Source organism: Triticum aestivum, chromosome 7D (genome assembly GCF_018294505.1).
Source record: "Triticum aestivum cultivar Chinese Spring chromosome 7D, IWGSC CS RefSeq v2.1, whole genome shotgun sequence".
In the NCBI taxonomy this organism is placed as follows: domain Eukaryota; kingdom Viridiplantae; phylum Streptophyta; class Magnoliopsida; order Poales; family Poaceae; genus Triticum; species Triticum aestivum.
Window position 1 is genome coordinate 188,277,846 of NC_057814.1, and position 19,309 is coordinate 188,297,154.

Below are 19,309 nucleotides of genomic sequence, written 5' to 3' on the forward strand. Positions count from 1 at the left end.
ACTCGGTGTGACCGAATAGTTCAAATCGGTTGCACCGAGATTGAAAACCTAGATCAACTCAATGAACTCGGTATGACCGAAAAGGATGAATCGGTCAAACCGAGATACACAGAGAGGTTTTGGAAGTTTAAGTCTATGACGAATCGGTGACTCCGAGTGCTCCTCACCCAGAGGGTTCGAATCTGACTTGATCAAACTTTGTGATGTAGCATGAACAGAGTTTGAGATGAGAAAAGCATAGATAGCTAGAGAATGTTCTTAGGCGTTCTTGTCCATCCATTTGGCAAAAGAAAAAGAGCCAAACAATCAAAGCAACAAATGGATGTCCTCGAATGGGAAAAATATGCAATCAACATGCTCAGTCAATAAGATGGTAAATGAAATATGTGGCAAATGAAATATGAGTATATTGACTGAGGAGTCAAATGAGAACATTTGATCATAGTTCATACTCATCGTTTAAGCACAAGTGGGGTTACCACTTTACATAAAGCATTGTTGTGTTCACACCGTTAGGGTTGCATTAGCTCAATTCTTAGAGTAAAGCTCCCCCTAGATGTGATATCCCCCCTAAGAGGGATGAACTAACCTTGGGTTTTGTCGATGATGAGTTCATGTAGATGTTGAAGATGTGGATGCTCAATGTTGATGTAGATCATTTGGAGCAGTCCATTGGAGTGAGTTACACTTTCAATACCTACATGGGTTAGTCCGACAAGGAACAAACAAGGATATCCATAGACATAGAGTGAAGTACACACAAGATGGTGTCCATGAAAGCATTAGGTTACCTTGTCCCTTGTCTTACCAACAAGAGGGTTTGTGACTCCTTGAACTAGTGCAAGATGTGGAAGTTGATTGCACTTGTCATTGCCAAAATAAATGTGAGTGAAGTATGTTGGCGGAGTCACCCTCAAGAACTCTCTAGTTCTTCTTCATCGGGATCCACATCAACTTTATGGGAATCCTTGGAGTTGTAGTCGTACTTGATGAGGTAGAAATTGATGTAGTCTTGGGAACCCACTTAACCAAGGCCTTAGGAGCTTCTTCAAATGCATCAATATCCTCTTGAATCTTGTCCTTGCCTTTTTGCTTGTGGTGGAACATCATCTTGAGCTTGTGTCCCCTTGAAAGAAGTAGGATCATACTTATCTTGTTGAGGAACAAACTTCGTCTTGGGGTATTGATCTTCTTTCCACTCAACTCCATTGGCATTGAACTTTCGTTCAAAACCAACACCTTGATTCTTCCCGTGCCTTCCTTGCTTGCGTATAATTTCCTCAAATTGCTTACTTCCGGCAAGGCTTTTGTAAACACCTTTCTCTATAATTCCCTTCAATAAGCTATTTTCTTGCTCAAGTGTAACTTGGCTAATAGAATCATTAGTGGAATCAAGAGAACTACTAGAAGCAACAATATTGGATTTAGCATGATCATTGTTACTACTAGATGAAGAATCTTTCTTACTCTTGTTGCTAGATTTTACTTGTGGCATGTAAGTAGACAAGAGTAAACGCTTGGCAATGTAAGAAGAACTTTTCTTACGAAGATCATCATTGATTGCTTTTAAGAACCCATGCTCTTGCTCTAGGTTGAGCTTTTCAAAGCGTAGCTTCTCATGAGTCTTTAAAAGCTCTCGATGATCTTCTAAGGTAGTTTCATGAGCTAACTTAAGAGTGTTTAGTTCTTTAGTTAGACGCTCAATCTCGTTCTTATCATCGCCATTCGTTTTATCTTGTTTAGCATGATTAATTCGAGTTCATCATAGTTTTCATCACTAGAGTTGTCAACAAGTAAATCATCATCACCTAGCAAATCATCTTCATCACTATTGAAATCAACATACTCGGGGTATGATACCTTTGGGCCTTTAGCGATGAAGCATCTTCCAATTCCTTCATTTGGTGAGTCAAATATGTCATAGGAGTTGGTTGACACAAGTGCTAGACCGGCAACACCTTCATCTTGAGTATATTCTGAGTCGGAGTGATAACTTCTCTCGGAGTGGTGGTCGGAGTTGGGGCCGGATACCCATTCACCAACATGAGCTTGATGTCTTCGTTTTGTGTAGCTCCTTCATGACTTGTCCTTTCTTTCTGAATCCTTGCTTCTGCGAGACGTTCTTCGTTCATAACGATCATCTCTACTCCTTCTCTCCCTTGGAGGTGATTCTTCTCTTTTGCTTCTCCTTTTAGGTGATTCTTCTCTTCTTCTGTAGGAAGCCGTACACTCATTGGAATAGTGTCCGGTTCTTCCACAATTGTAGCAATTACGCTCACGACTAGAAGATCGTTTGTCATTGTAGGACCTTGACTTGGAACTTCTTTCTTTGCTTCTACTCTTGTAGAACTTGTTGAAGTTCTTCACCATTAGGCTCAATTCTTCATTGAAGGCTTGTTTCTCAGTTGATGATGTAGGAGCATCACACGAGGCTTTGTAAGCACCACTAGACTTGTTGTGAAGCTCTTCTTTATCCTTGAGTGACATCTCATGAGCAACAATTCTACCAATGACTTCGGTTGGCTTGAGATATTTGTAATTGGGCATCATTTGGATCAATGTGCACACGGTATCATATTTTCCAACCAAGGCTCTTAGGATCCTCTTGATGATGAATCTATTGGTCATCTCTTCACTTCCTAAGACGGCAATCTCGTTTGTGATGAGAGCAAGCCTAGAGTACATTTCAGCGACACCTTCACCATCCTTCATTTTGAACTTGTCAAGCTGACTTTGAAGCACATCCAATTTGGATTCCTTGACGGAGTCGGTACCTTCGTGCATATCAATCAAAGTGTCCCAAAATTCCTTAGCATTCTCAAGACGGCTGATTTTGTTGAATTCTTTGGGGCACAATCCGTTGAAGAGGATATCACAAGCTTGAGCATTATATTGCAACATCTTAAATTCTTCCGCGGTTGCTTCACGATTAGGTTCTCTCCCATCAAAGAATTCACCTTGCAAGCCAATACACACAATAGCCCAAATGGCGGGGTTATGTCCAAGAATATGCATTTTCATCGTATGCTTCCAACTAGCGAAATTAGTACCATCAAAGTAAGGACCTCTACGGTGGTAATTTCCCCCGCTAGACGCCATACTCTCCTAGGTTGTGAAACCAAGGCTATGATCACCAAAGCTATGGAAATCAAGGCAAATGGAGACCAAAGCTCTTATACCACTTGTAGGATCGAAAGTATGTCTAGAGGGGGGTGATTAGACTACTTGACCAAATAAAAATCTAGCCTTTTCCCAATTTTAAGTTTTGGCAGATTTTAGCAACTTATCACAAGTTAAGCAATCAACCTACACATGCAATTCTAAGAGTATAGCAGCGGAATGTAAATCATTGCATATGAAGGTAAAGGGGAGGAGTTTGGAGGGAGCAAACGCAATGTAGACATGGAGATTTTTGGAGTGGTTCCAATAGGTGGTGTTATCGTACATCCACGTTGATGGAGACTTCAACCCACGAAGGGTAATGGCTACGCGAGTCCACGGAGGGCTCCACCCACGAAGGGTCTACGAAGAAGCAACCTTGTTTATCCCACCATGGCCATCGCCCACGAAGGACTTGCCTCACTAGGGTAGATCTTCACGAAGTAGGTGATCTCCTTGCCCGTACAAACTCCTTGGTTCAACTCCACAATCTTGATGGAGGCTCCCAAGTGACACCTAACCAATCTAGGAGACACCACTCTCCAAAAAGTAATAGATGGTGTGTTGATGATGAACTCCTTGCTCTTGTGCTTCAAATTATACTCTCCCCAACACTCAAATCTCTCTCACAGATTTGGATATGGTGGAAAGATGATTTGAGTGGAAAGCAACTTGGGGAAGGCTAGAGATCAAGATTCTTGCGGTTGGATTGGAATGTCTTGGTCTTAACACATGAGTAGGTGGTTCTCTCTCAGAAAATGAATGCTGGAAGTGTAGGCACATCTGATGGCTCTCCTCACAAATGGAGGAAGGGTGGAGGGGTATATATAGCCTCCACACAAAATCTAACCGTTACACACAATTTACTAAACTCGGTGGGACCGAATAGTGAAACTCGGTCAGACCGATTCAATTCAAAATGTGAACGTTAGGCATTTGGGTGGGACTGACATGATCAACTCGGCGGGACCAATGTGCTAGGGTTAGGGCATAACTTGGTCTCGGTGAGACCGATCACATGAACTCGGTGAAACCGATTTCAGTAACAGGCAAACTCGGTGGGACCGATCGCCCATTTCGGTGAGACCGAAACATTATGAAAAGGAAATAGAGAGTTTGCATTGCGAACTCGGTGGGACCGATCGCTCATTTCGGTTAGACCGAAACGTTATGAAAAGTAAACAGAGAGTTTGCAATCCCATCTTGGTGAGACCGAGATCCCTATCGATGAGACCGAACTGATTAGGGTTTCTGGCTATGGCTATGTCAAATGAACTCGGTGGTGCCGGATAGATCAAATCGGTGGGGCCGAGTTTGACTTTAGGTTTAGGACATATGTGGAAATGAGAAAGTGGTTGAGGGTTTTGGAGCATACCACTAAGCATTTTGAGCAAGCAAGCCATTAAGCAACACCTCATCCCCTTTTAATAGTATTGGCTTTTCCTATGGACTCAATGTGATCTTGGATCACTAAAAATGAAAAAGGTAGAGTCTTGTGCTTTTGCCAATATGTGTCCTTAGCATTTTGAGGGGTCCACATCACTAGTCCATGCCATGCCAATCATTGAACTTTCTGAAATGATCATCTTAAAGAGTATTAGTTCAATGAGCTATATGTTGTTAAGAATTACCAAAACCACCCAGAGATTAGTTGCAATTTCAGCTAGGCAGAGCCAGAGAGAAGAGTGACAGCGAGAGGAGTGAGAGCATTGGAGTGAGGGAGATAGCGACGACTCGATCTACTCATGACTGAGACAGTTGGTTCCGTCTGTACCGGTCAGCTACCGGGCGTTAACCCCCTCCCCCCGCATGTAGCCTAACTGGCGGGCCACCCCTATCAGAAAACATGTTAAAATGTTAGCAACGAGCAGTTTGGGTTTTTTGAAACAGCCGACCACACTTTTTGGTAGTTATCAACGACAAACAAAAATCCAGTAGTTTTTTGGAACCATAACCTAAAAAGTAATAGTTTTATGCTACTCACTCGAAGTTGCGGGGCGGTGATGGCGGCCTTCTTCTCGACTTTAGTTGACATGGTGATGTCGAATGTGCCGAGATCGCCCTTTTCCCGATGCAGGATCGCAAAGGGCGGGGTTTCGAATCCCTGCTCTCGCGTACAGTTGTGCATACGACGGGATCGTCGACAGCAGCAGCAACGAGCGGAACAACGGTGGGTGATGTGCACAAGGAGGCAGCAGTGCATTTTTCCTTCTTCCTTTTGGCAAAACTACTACTATACGAATGACCCATCTTCCCATGTGTAACTGCATGTGTCGTAATGAAAGTGCTGAAGGAAATATGCCCTAGAGGCAATAATAAAGTTATTATTTATTTCCTTATATCATGATAAATGTTTATTATTCATGCTAGAATTGTATTAACCGGAAACATAATACATGTGTGAATACATAGACAAACAGAGTGTCACTAGTATGCCTCTACTTGACTAGCTCGTTAATCAAAGATGGTTATGTTTCCTAACCATGGACAAAGAGTTGTTATTTGATTAACGGGATCACATCATTAGGAGAATGATGTGATTGACTTGACCCATTCCGTTAGCTTAGCACTCGATCGTTTAGTATGTTGCTATTGCTTTCTTCATGACTTATACATGTTCCTATGACTATGAGATTATGCAACTCCCGTTTACCGGAGGAACACTTTGTGTGCTACCAAACGTCACAACGTAACTGGGTGATTATAAAGGTGCTCTACAGGTGTCTCCAAAGGTACTTGTTGGGTTGGCGTATTTCGAGATTAGGATTTGTCACTCCGATTGTCGGAGAGGTATCTCTGGGCCCACTCGGTAATGCACATCACTATAAGCCTTGCAAGCATTGCAAGTAATGAGTTAGTTGCGGGATGATGTATTACGGAACGAGTAAAGAGACTTGCCGGTAACGAGATTGAACTAGGTATTGAGATACCGACGATCGAATCTCGGGCAAGTAACATACCGATGACAAAGGGAACAACGTATGTTGTTATGCAGTCTGACCGATAAAGATCTTCGTAGAATATGTAGGAGCCAATATGGGCATCCAGGTCCCGCTATTGGTTATTGACAAGAGAGGTGTCTCGGTCATGTCTACATAGTTCTCGAACCCGTAGGGTCCGCACGCTTAACGTTCGTTGACGATATAGTACTATGAGTTATGTATGTTGGTGACCGAATGTTGTTCGGAGTTTTGGATGAGATCACGGATATGACGAGGAACTCCGGTCCGAAAGTAAAGATTGATATGTGGATAGTAGTGTTTGATCTCCGGAAAGGTTCCGGAATCCATCGGAAGGGGTTCCGGATGTTTCCCGAAATGTTTGGGCACGAGAACACTTTATTTGGGCCAAAGGGGAAAGCCCACGAGGTTTTTGGAAAGCGCAAAAGGAAGTTTTGCGGAGTCCAGGGGCCAGACACCAGGGTCCCTGGCGTCTGGGTCCAGGCGCCGGGAACCCTGGCATCTGGCCCTGGAGTCCGAGAAGGACTCTTGCCTTTCGGGTGAAACCGACTTTGTGGAGGCTTTTACTCCAAGTTTCGACCCCAAGGCTCAACATATAAATAGAGAGGTAGGGCTAGCACCCAGGACACATCAAGAAACACCAAGCCGTGTGTCGGCAACCCCGTCCCCTCTAGTTTATCCCCCGTCATAGTTTTCGTAGTGCTTAGGCGAAGCCCTGCGGAGATTGTTCTTCACCAACACCGTCACCACGCCGTCGTGCTGCCGGAACTCATCTACTACTTCGCCCCTCTTGCTGGATCGAGAAGGCGAGGACGTCATCGAGCTGAACATGTGCAGAACTCGGAGGTGCCGTGCGTTCGGTACTTGGATCGGTCGGATCGTGAAGACGTACGACTGCATCAACCGCGTTGATAAAACGCTTCCGCTTACGGTCTACGAGGGCACGTAGACAACACTCTCCCCTCTCGTTGCTATGCATCACCATGATCTTGCGTGTGCGTAGGAATTTTTTTGAAATTACTACGTTCCCCAACAAGTGCAATCACATGGAACCAACCTATGGCTGGATGGTTAGGAGGACAGTGGTATCCCCAGCCCGTCGGAGTTCAAGTCCTAGAGTTGACATTTTTGGTCGCATTTTTCTAGATTTATTTCGGACTTTACGACGATGTTCATTCAGAGAGAGGAGATATTTCCGTCGACTATGAGACGTCTATACTGACTTCGTCAGTCTCAAAATGCTATGCCGGCTTAATTAGTTGAGGTGCTCATAGGGTAAGGTGTGGTGTGTGCCTTCATAAGGTGAGTTTATGCATGTGTACATGAGCAACTTCAATTGTACCGTGTGAAAAAAAGTGCAATCACATGTAGGACTGATGACGGAAACTCTCTTGTAACTCGCCTCCTCGCCGCCACCAGCGCTTGGCATGTGCCTCCCGTTGGCGTTGCCGTCAGCCTGCCTCATCCTCTGTGGCCTTAGGGTCATGGAGACGCGGTGGACCCCAGTCTTTGCCGGCGGCAGGGTTTCAATTTCTAATGTTTTTTATAAGTGTATTGGGTTTGGGTCCTACTCAGAAAGACGAGGCAGCGGCGGCTCTCTGTAGACGGAATAAGGTTCTTCCCGCCTAGCCTCCGTTCCGGCGGTGCTTCTTGCATCGTTTGAGAGTGTGTGGATGCTTGTCTCTGGCGGATCTCGTGGGATTCGGCCGGCGTTTCCATTTTTTAGGAAGTATGCTTGTATTCAAATCACAAAATAATACAAAGTTCTTAATTTGTACAAACACACCCTAACACATGCACAAATCACTAGAATAAAAAAAGGCAACCTAAAATAACCAATAAAACATGAAGATCTCCGGAGCTCTGTGTCATCATCCCTAAACCTTGCGAGAAGACCCCTGCAACACAAGCATCTGCAACCAGATCTAAGCAGGTCATCATCATCACCCACGGAACAATCCCCGTCACGCTGCTCCCCCTTTTCTTCGCTTTCGCGCTGAAAAGATAAGGACACACATATGCATCCAATACACCTACACCAGCCTTCGCCATCTGTGGCTTTGACTACCGATGTATGTGCCCCTTCCAGATGGAAGGGAACTAAGATCCGGTTCCGGCGCCGCGGTCGGGCCAACTGCCCGGGCAAAGCAAGATATCCATCCAGTAGCAGCAGCACAAAGAAGGAGAAAGAGACGCAGCAGAAAATCATACCGACGCTGAGGAAGAAGAATCTCTATCTCCACACAACAACCACCCATCAGAGGAACAACCTGGCCAGTGTCGGTCGACCTTGAGACACCATAGCCCGCGATCTCGACGAGATCCAGGGATCCCCCACCCCGCTGGCTCCTAGACGAAGGCAAGAGCCCCGCCTAACCGCGAACGGAGCCCGAGGAAACTTATTCAGACGCGACGTCGCCGTGACTCCCTCAACCCTAGCCCTATTGAGAACCCAGTCTACGCACAGATCCGAGGTTCCCCTCCCTCCTGCTGCCGGAGCGGTCGGCGAAGAGAGAGGGAACCAGCAACGGCGCTGGCGACTCGCAAAGGGAACCCGCTGTCGCCTCCTTTCCGCCTCGCTATGATCTGATCTTTCCAGAGGCAGTTCTCTGTTTGACCCCTGCTCTGCGCCGGTCGGCATTTTCCTACAGTGGATCCACGTGGATTTGGTCTTCGTTCATCAGTGGTCGTGTGTCTACGGGTTGAATCCTTCCGTTCTGCGCTTCTCTTCATCGGCGGCGGTTGCTATTCTAGTGCATTGGTCATGTAGGGCCTTAGCACGATGACTTCCCGACTGTCTGCTACAACAAGGTTTGCCCGACTCCGGTGAGGGAGGGGCGATGACGGCGGCGCACCTTTGGCTCGCTCCAATGCTTGTAGTCGTCACTAGGTGGTCTACGGACCTGGATGTAATTTATACTTCTGGTGTTTTTTGTACTAGCTCGACAGTTGATGAATAGATTGAAAGTTTTTTCCAAAAAAAACACATGCGTCCCAATGCACGTGCAACTAGAGGTTTCTTTCTTTCTTTCTGGAAAACAGCTACGCGGTTTCACTTACAAAAGAAACATAGAAGTATTCTTCACATAAGATTGTACAGATGAGTTCTTAAGGGAAAAAATCCTATGAAATCTTACGGTTTCATCCTTTGGATTCCCTTTATAATTTCTAATAACCAATAATATTTTGGGCGACCCGACAGGTCGGCCGGCGGATAATAAGAAAAATACTTGTTGCCTCGCTGACCATTAGACGGACACGTTAATTGCCGTTAGATCTACCCACGTAAGCAATCACCTCTTTGCAACAAGAGTGTTGTTGCAGAAGGCCTTCTACAATAAGATGCTTGTTGCAATCACCGTAAAGAATTTATTTATTTTTCTGAAAAATCTTTGCAACAAAGGTAATGTTGCAGAAAATATTTGCAATAGAGGTTGTGTTGCAGAAAACATTGTTGACCATTTTCTACTGTAATTTTTGCAGCAGAGCTCATGTTATAGAAAACTTTTTGCAACAACAGACGTGTTGCAGAGAGCATTCTAGTGGTAGCAGCTTATCAGAGAAGCCCGTCAGCGTGCCTGCTGGCGCCAAGCGACGGTGGCGGCAGTCGGAGCAGCACAGAGAGGCGACAACTTGACGGGGGAGCTCGGTCTCTCTGGTTGCACGCCTTGCAACAACGTTCAGCTCACCAGAGAAGCACGTCGGCGGCAGTCAAAGCAACATGGGGAGGCAACGACTTGACGGGAGCTTGGGGCAGTCGGAGCAGTACGGGGAGGCGGCGGACTCAACGGGAGCTTGGCAGAGGCACGAGAGGCGACTTGTCTCAAGGATCCAGATACTGCAACAGAGCAGTTGTTGCGATGAGAGAGACTGCAACAACAGATCAGTTGCAAAAACTAGTAGCGGTGGCAATGAGACACGTGGCTTGCAGAGAAAGCACAGACGCGAGGTTACGATCCGTCGGGTGATTTATAGGCTTTCCCATAATATTTATGCACTTTGCGGCATTTTCCCCTGCCGGTTCTGCACATCACAAATTCACAGGGCACGCCTGCATATTCCTCTACATATTTGTTGCGCCCACCACCACCCAAATGCCGGACCGAGAGACGTGTCCAGGCCTGAACAGGCCACGCAGAGATCCCCGGCACGGATCTCCTCCTGTCCACCAAAACCCAGCGGTAACAGCCAAAAAGATTCCTCCCGCTTCCTCGCTCCTCTCGTGGACTCCGGCGGGTTTATATCTCGCGCGCTCGCAGGCATCCCGAGCCCACCCGCGCCCGTCCCCGTTGCCACATTGCGTGATTGCTCGCGTCCATGGAAATGGTTGAGTGCTCCCTGGCCGCCTCCCGCGCCGCGAGGCCCATGCCCGGCCGGGTCCCGAGGTCCCGGGCGCCGGTTCTTGGTGTTGGCGCCGAGAGAGCCAGGCTCCGGGTGCGGTCGGAGAGGCGGGAGCAGCCTCCGCCGGTCGTCAGGGCCTCCGCGCCGCCGGAGCGCGACGGTGGGGCGCTGGGGAAGGCCGCTGCGGGGCTCGCCGCCGCTGCCGTGGTGTCGCTGACCGGCTTCGCCGTGGACTTCGCCCCGCCGCCGGCGCGGGCCGAGTCGCTTACGGTCGCCTTCCCCGTCTCCAAGGCCCGAGAGGTGGGTCTCCATGGTCCTACAGCAGACACCACCTTCCAAGAAAGGGGAACTTTGGGCTGAATTTCTCGTTTCGGTTCTTCTTGGCAGGTGAACCGGGTGCAGAGGACACTGGTGGAGGCGTGGGGGTTGATCCGCGAGACCTTCGTCGATCCCACCTTCAACCACCAAGGTATACCAGATTACATACACTTGTTCTCTGTAGAAAGGTGGGAATTGCGTGAATTTGGTAGTGTTTGATGCTGCTCATAGTGAACTAGTGAATTCACTAGCGTTTGTGGTTCTGCTCGGTGTGCAGACTGGGACCAGAAACTTCAGCAGACGATGGTGGAGATGTTCCCGCTGAAATCGGCAGACGCTGCCTACGGCAAGATCAGCGGCATGGTGTCCACGCTAGGCGACCCCTTCACAAGGATCATCACCCCCAAGGTATGTATGGACAAAGATCATGCCCTCGCTGTCTGGCTTCAGGTTTGTTCTCACTTCTCACACATGGTGAATTGTCACATGGCTAATGTTTGTTTGGTGAGATGCAGGAATATCAGAGTTTCAGGGTCGGAAGTGATGGGAATTTGCAAGGGGTTGGCATATTCATAAACAGGGACCCTGCCTCAGGACGCTTGGTAAGTTCACTTCTTCTTCTTTTTTCTGTAAGAGGACATCATCAGAGTGTTGCAATTTATACCTCCAAAACTTGTTGCAGCTTGTTATGAACTGCATTGAGGGAGGCCCAGCCGACCGAGCGGGCATACGTGAAGGCGATGAGCTAGTTGAGATCAACGGTATTTTACTCTCTGTACTAAAACTTCATTTTACTAAAAGGAGATGCTTATGTACTTTTGAAAAGCCTTCCCTGTAAATTCATATCAATCTGAGTCACACACCTATGACCTATGTGGCTAAATAACATACAGAAATTTTCAGCTGATATTGACCGTTGAGAAGGCTATAAAAACAACAATGTTCATTGGTCACAACTGATAATATTTAAAGATGACAGAGGCTAGTCAATTATCCCTACTAATAGATTTTTTTTATTGCCCTTTCTATCTATTAACAATGACCGAAACTAAAGAAAATTTGCCAAAAGTATGAACTCTATGGTGTCGATAAATAATATGATCCACACGTGTCTCTGAACAATTAAGGCAGAATGGTGTCTTTGCAAAAAAATGTATCTTGTGCAATTTAACCTTTGCAAAACAACTTAGTTAATCTAATCTTCATGAGTGCCTTTTCCATCATTGGAAAACCAAGTTGTTCTAGATTCAAGAACTAGTTTTTTCTCCCCCGCGGAAGTGGCATAGCAATGCAGAGATTAATAGCACATGTTCACATACTACGTGGTAGGACTAGGGTTCCTACCGGCTCTACTCCTTAGGTTATAAGGGCAGAACAGCGGAGGTTGAGGGCGAGGACGCGAGCTCCGACGCGTCGGCGCCGTCGCGAGGAAGGAGGAGGGCGGCGGCGGTTAGGGCTAGAGGCGGCTAGGGTTCCGGCTCCTCTGGGAGCCGGGCAATAGGGATAATAATATTGTTATTGCTTGATTCCAAAAAGAGTCTTACAGCCTATATTTATAACCTAGATAACTTGCATAAGAATTAACCTAAGATAACTTGCATAAGAATTAACCTAAGATAACTTGTGGGCTAAGATTACCCGGTGGGCCTAGCTAAACCGGCCATAACACTTCTCCCCGCCTGCACAAACAGCTCGTCCTCGAGCTGTAAGGTGGGGAAGCGCTTGCGGAACTCCTCGAGGCGATCAACCAGCGTCAAACACCTTCTCGACAGTTGGGGCGGCCAGGTCGGCGGCGACGGCGTCCTCCAGAATGTAGTCTGCAACCTCCAGGTAGAAGAGTCGCGGGCAGGCATGGCCGGGCGTGTAGGGCTCGTCGGAGTTGAAGCACAACCCTTGGCGGCGACGCTCGAGTAGCTCGGCTGAGGTGAGCCGGCGGAACAGGCGCGCCGCGGTCGCGGCGAGGGGTGCCGCAGAAGCCTGCGCAGGCCGACCCTGCGCGGAATCCGGCCCGGGTAGCGACCCAGCGGTCCGGGACGGTGATTCCTGTTGGATGGCCACCGCACGGCGCTCGAACGCGCGGGCGTAGTACATGGCCGACTGGAGATCCTGGGGTCCCCGAAGCTCCACGTCCACGCGGATGTGATCCGGAAGTCCACCGACAAAGAGGTTGGCCTGCTGCTGCGCCGTCACACCCGACGCATGGCATTCCAGGGCCTGAAAACGGTCGGCGTAGTCCTGCACCGTGGAGGTGAAGGGAAGGCGGCCGAGCTCCGCCAGGCGGCTCCCGCGAACCGGAGGCCCAAGGCGAAGGAGGCAGAGCTCGCGGAAGCGCTCCCAAGGGGGGCATGCTGCCCTCGTCCTGCTCGAGGGCGTAGTACCAGGTCTAGGCTGCGCCGCGGAGGTGATAAGAGGCAAGCCAGGTCCGCTCCGAAGCGAGTGTGCGCTGCCCACGAAAGAACTGGTCGCACTGGTTGAGCCAGTTGTGGGGGTCCTCCGTGCCGTCATAAGTGGCGAAGTTGATCTTGGCGAACCGCGGCGGTGCCTGGGAGGGAACGCCGTGTCGAGCTGGCTCGGAGGTGCGGAGCAGCGAGGCGGGTGGCGCCTGGTCGGAGTACTCCAGGTAGGGACCGGCGGAACCAGATGGCCCCCCGAACTGCGGGAACGGAGTCGGCTGTTCGGGGGCCGTGGTGTAGACCGGCGAAGGCGAAGACCCAGCCGCCCACGCTGGAAGTGGCGACGGGGAGGGCGGGAACCGGACCTGATGAATCGGGAGGCCGGTCGGCGAGGGTGCCCCCGAGCTAGGCAGGGGCGGCGCCGGTGGTTGTAGCGTCGGTGGTGGGGGGTGGGCGGGGGCGTCGGTGGCCGCGGGGGAGGGTGGCTGCAAGTACCACAGAGGGGCCGCGGCCGGCGTGGTCCCGCCGGGGTGTCCCGCCTGGAACGGCAGCAGCGGCTGCCCGGTGCAAGTCAGCGCGGAGAACGGTTGCAGTGGTCCGGTGGCCGCCGCCTGCGGCATCTGCTGTAGCGGCCAGGGGCCCGATGACGGCGTCGGCGCCAAGGGCCAGAGGGGCGCCGCGGCAGTCGGAGGGCCGACCGGTGGAGCCGCCTGGAACGGCAGCATCAGAGGGGCGCCGTACGGGGAGACGCCCTGGGGTGGCCACGGCGTGTGGCCGTAGGCGGCAACGGGCGCCGTCGGCAGGGGCATGTAGGGCCCGGCCGCGTACTGCTGCTGCTGCAGGTGGAGGCTCTGGACGGCGGTGACGAGGTCCCGCAGGGTGGCCGTGACCTGCTCCGGCGTGAAGACGGCGGACGGCGGTGGCGCAGAGGGAACCGGGGATGGCGGCGCGGGCGGGGCCGCGGTGGAGACGTGGCCCGCCAGCGCGGTTGTCCCGGCGGCGGACGTCATCGGCGCGGTGAGGGGTGGCGCCGTCGTCATCGGCGTGGTGAGGGGCGGCGCCGTCATCATCGGCGCGGTGGAGCCGCTGGAAAGCGCCGGCGGTGGTGGTGGCAGCGACATGATCGGAACTTGGTCTCTGCTTACCAAATTGGTAGGACTAGGGTTCCTACCGGCTCTACTCCTTAGGTTATAAGGGCAGAACAACGGAGGTTGAGGGCGAGGACGCGAGCTCCGGCGCGTCGCGCCGTCGCGAGGAAGGAGGAGGGCGGCGGCGGTTAGGGCTGGAGGCGGCTAGGGTTCCGGCTCCTCTAGGAGCCGGGCAATAGGGATAATAATATTCTTATTGCTTGATTCCAAAAAGAGTCTTACAGCCTATATTTATAACCTAGATAACTTGCATAAGAATTAACCTAAGATAACTTGTGGGCTAAGATTACCCGGTGGGCCTAGCTAAACCGGCCATAACACTACGCTTATCTGGTGATGTCACAGATGAGCGGTACATCCTGATTGATTGTGGTTTTCTAACTAAAAGGGTGGAACCTTCTATTTTTAACTAGTCTTAAGGTGGATGATGCAGTCTTGTTGTTATTATTGAGTTCATGAGCTCTCCTTCTTTTCATAATATGATATGCCCTTAATCTCGACTGGTTTTGTAGGGAATAGTGTTTTGGGGTTGGACGTGGAAGCTGTGGCTCAGAGACTTAGAGGTCGTGCTGGAACGACTGTGGAAGTAAAACTATTGGATGTATGCCCTTATCCTTAGCCTCAACTTGAGAGTACTTGTTAGTATTTTTCTATCTGTATTTCAAAAGCAACATTTCTCAATCCTAACTCTTTGTTACGTAATGATCACATCTAGATTCTCAGTTATACACTTTTGTCATCTTCTATCCTAACTTTCTCCATCTTCCTGTATTTTCTAACTGATACCCAGGGTACTGGAAATGAAAGGAGTGGTAGGATAAAGCAAAAAGAGGTATATGCCTAACTTCTTTTCATTACGTAATAAAAACTTTCCTGAAGACGAATGCAGTAAATAACACATAATAACATCAACACTATGTATTTAGATTCTCTTATCCTCCTTGAAGGAAAAAATATTTCTGGACTTCCTCTTCGAACATTCATGGCTAAAATTTTCCATTTGTGTGATTTGAAAAGTGTTTTTTTTTAAGAAAAGGAGGATCACCCCCGGCCTCTGCATCATTACGATGCACACAGCCATATTTTATTAAAATTTAAGAGTCTCGGTTTCCAACATCAAGTAGTACCAAAAATTATTACAAGCCACAACCGGCAAAAATAGGAAAATATGCCTACACATAGCCTATTATTGGACCGCCATCCAAAGTGGTTGTATTTATCCTGTGCTACCATCTCCCATTGGTTGCACCCATAGCCTATTACTGGAAATGAAAAGTGTTGCATTGTTCAATTTAATCCAAGATGTGTTCAGTATCCCTCATTAAGCATATGATATTGTACTTTCCTAATTACAAGTGCACATTTTATTTCCAAAAGGTCCAGCTATCTCGTGAGGTTATCAATCTTTCACCTCTATCAACGGCAATTATCTCCCATAGATCGGGTGATGGGCATGAGGGCAAGACTGGGTATGTTAGGTTAGCTGCATTTTCTCAGGTAAGTACCAATCTTTGTTATATTTTTGCACTTGCAGGTTTTTATAGATAATCAAGGTTGTAATTTTGTACTTCTTCTTAGTACAAAACTATATAGCTCTTTCATTGCTTTCTACGCGACATTATCATACCAAAGACATTTCTGCTGTTTTGAGTATTCCAGCTTCCAGTCATACTGAAAAATGGATCCAAGCGATAGGTTGTTCCATGCCAATGTGCATGCACATGTTATGTTTTAATGTTTTATTATTTTATCATCTATACACACCGAAACTCACTAAACTAATCCAGCACCGATATCTTCTCCAACTTCAGAATTTATTGCCCATCTTCAAGATACTCCCTCCGTTTCTTTTTACTCCGCATATAAAATTTGTCTGAAGTCAAAACTTAGTAAAGTTTGACCAAATTTATATTGAAAAATATCAGCATCAGCAATAATAAACTTATACAGTATGAAAATTAATTTCATGATGCATCCAATGATGATTTCGTATTGTGAATGTTGATATTTTTTCCTATAAAGTTGGTCAAACTTTACGAAGTTTGACTTCAAACAAATTTTACATGAAGAGTAAAAAGAAACAAAGGGAGTAATATTGTAAAACCTCGACTATTTTTATTGTCAATCTAATATTGATTTGATTGTTTTGATACTAATGAATCTGCCAAACTTGCAAATATCATTATTGATATTTGAGATCCTTCACTCATGTTTTATTTATTTTTCAACCCAGACTGCTGCTGCTGAAATGGAAAGGGCCATTAAAAAGATGGAAGATCAAGGTGTCCAGTCATATATTTTAGATCTGCGGAATAATCCAGTCAGTCTGTTCTCATCACAGTCTGTCTTTATAAATCATGATTTCGATGCAAAAATCATGTATTAATGTTACTTCCTATAACAGGGTGGTTTAGTAACAGCTGGTCTTGATGTGGCTCAAATTTGGTTAGATGGAGATGAAACTCTAGTGAACACCGTTGACCGTGAGGGCAATGTGCAAGCAATAAATATGGTCCAAGGCCAATCTTTAACACATGATCCTCTTGTGGTGCTTGTGAGTACCCACTCTCTGCACATTTCTTTTCGAAAAAAAAACTCTCTGCACATTTGACTATGTGGTCTTTGTTGCTTTTTTAATCCGCGTGGGTAGAAAATGCATACAATTTACTATTCATAAGATTCACATTCTTCCATCATGTTTTCACGCTTTCATAAAGGGCAAGCAGAATAGAGGTGCTGCTTCACTGCTAGTTCAGTTTTTAATCATGATGTTTTAGTTCTCCTATGAAAAAAGAGTAAAACCACAAACTTATAATACCTCACAGAAGGTACTATCTCTGTCCAAATATAGAGAGCCCCCTCAAGTTTTGAGCTAACTTAAATATGAGTTGTATGTTATAAAACTTATACTATTGGAATCCTCTTTCGAATAAGAATCCAATAGTATACTTTTTACAGCATATAACTCATATTCTGTTAGTCAAAGTTAGGCTCAAAATTCTAGGAGGCCGTATATATTTGGACGGAGGGGTACTTACTTCTCACTTAGTGAGACTACTTTGAAGCAGAAATATAGACCTGGCCATTAGGTCAAGTCAGGTAGTTAACACTGGATGAATCTCCTTTTTTTTGCATTTGCATTTGCAAATGAGCACAGTTACATATGCTTATTGTTTAAATATTGCAATGTTCTTTTTTCTCGTTTGCAAATGAGCACAGTTACATATGATTTTTGTTGTAATACTGCAATATTTGTTTTCCTCAAATACCAGCAGCACACGAATGTTTCTTTGTTAACGTTCATTTATAAAATAAGTGAAACTGTTTTTTTATGCGAGGCCTCTCGCTTGTGTTCATGTGTGCCAACATGTAGGTCAACGAAGAAAGTGCCAGTGCAAGCGAAATTTTGGCTGGGGCATTGCATGACAATGGCCGTGCTATTCTGGTAGGCCACAAAACCTTCGGTAAAGGAAGAATACAGGCAAGGCCGATTTCTCTAGGCACTCATGTTACTGTGTAGATCTAAATGCTTGGATTTTGTCATGCTTCATTCCAGAAACATGTATAACTGAACCAAAGCTTACCTTGGTGCAGAGCGTGACAGAGCTGGACGACGGTTCTGCTCTATTCATCACGGTTGCAAAGTATCTCTCTCCGGCACTGCACGAAATCGACCATGTAGGGATCCAACCCGACATACAATGCACCGCTGACACGCTATCATTACCGAGAGCGCCTTCGCTCACCGGGAACAATGAGGCCGCAAGTTTGGAGATGGACTCGTGCATTATGGTGGCGGAGCAGGCGTTGGAGATTCAGCAATCGAAGGGTTCCGCTTCGTAGATGGTTTCATACTGATAGCCAGAACTGAACCTCATATGTTGGCTACATGTACACTGTTGTATCATGCCTTGTAGTGTATATATTCAGTAGTATAGACTATAGATTGGATCACTGGATAGTGATGTAACAGTGTGTAGGCTGATCCTATGTTGTTAGATTTGTAGGTGGTGAAGCAGGGGTTCATTCCATGGGTCATATGCCCGGATCAACGTTGTTGATTCGACAGCTGATCAGGTTTTGGAATTGTAACCTGTATTGTTGTTGTACTACAGCACATTGGCTGCCTGCATCATTATCAATTCATTCTGGTACGAGCTAGCGGAATGCACGAGCTGAGATACCGCTGGAAGCCTGGAACAGACGCAAGAACAAGTGGAAGCTGAAAGTTCTAGCGGTCCGATGGTTAATTACATGCATCTGAATTTGCTGACACTGTTTAGCGACATTAAGCAGCACCGAAATGGAAATGCGGTAAGCTACAGTAGCCTAAATAAATAAAAAACTGTACTGCGTGCGCACGAGAATATGCTGAAGCTATAGATCACGTGATTACCACTAGACGCACGATCACATGATTACTACTAGACGCACGATCACATTTGCGGAAGGAGAGTTCACCAAGTGTATCTCAGGCGGCTTCGGGTTTCTAAGGCCTTCTATTATGTAGGCCAAAAGTGATGTCAAATTTGCTTTTTGGACATTGGGCACCGATGCCCTACGTTGCCAAGCCGATGTCAAATAAAAATTCCTGAGCACCGGAGCACCTACATGCTCCGAAGCCAAATCCTTCGAGCAAATAAAGTAAGCGTGTCGTACCGTAGTGGGCCAGGAAGGAGTGCAGTGAGCCAGGAAGGAGAGGCGCCGGTAGTGGGGTGTCTTGGTTTGGTCTATACTATTTTATATATGTGGGTTCGAATTTCAATCTATGCCTAATTCTTAACATTGTGTGGGCGGTGCTAAATATTTTGTATTGGCATCGATGTGTAGGTGGCAAACTTTTCAGAGTTTTGGCACTTAACACATAGTGGAAGGCCTAAAACCCTAGACTGGAGGCCATTAATGACACGTTGAGGTCATAAAATTTTCTTTCTTGGGAGACAAACACACAGTCTAAAAGATATCATGTTGAACCAAAATGTAAAGGGGG

The 19,309-nt window shown here is 47.2% G+C and overlaps 1 protein-coding gene across 1 annotated transcript; it reads left to right on the forward strand.

The window, feature by feature from the left end:
- Window positions 1-10,329: 10,329 nt before the first annotated feature.
- Window positions 10,330-18,476, forward strand: LOC123167775 (carboxyl-terminal-processing peptidase 3, chloroplastic). Its single transcript, XM_044585639.1, has 12 exons — window positions 10,330-10,760; window positions 10,848-10,929; window positions 11,056-11,186; window positions 11,294-11,380; window positions 11,461-11,539; window positions 14,832-14,920; window positions 15,110-15,151; window positions 15,697-15,816; window positions 16,553-16,639; window positions 16,724-16,873; window positions 17,693-17,800; window positions 17,914-18,476. Exons 1-12 carry the CDS (start codon window positions 10,437-10,439, stop codon window positions 18,160-18,162), a joined length of 1,548 nt encoding a protein of 515 aa, XP_044441574.1. The 5' UTR covers window positions 10,330-10,436; the 3' UTR covers window positions 18,163-18,476.
- The last annotated feature ends 833 nt before the right edge of the window (window positions 18,477-19,309 follow it).

Excerpts from the sequence above, each read along its gene's own strand:
- LOC123167775 (XM_044585639.1), top strand. The coding sequence starts at position 10,437 with ATGGAAATGGTTGAGTGCTCCCTGGCCGCCTCCCGCGCCGCGAGGCCC. Across the intron at positions 10,761-10,847 it reads CCGTCTCCAAGGCCCGAGAG|GTGAACCGGGTGCAGAGGAC; the intron begins GTGGGTCTCCAT and ends TCTTCTTGGCAG. Across the intron at positions 15,152-15,696 it reads GTAGGATAAAGCAAAAAGAG|GTCCAGCTATCTCGTGAGGT; the intron begins GTATATGCCTAA and ends TATTTCCAAAAG.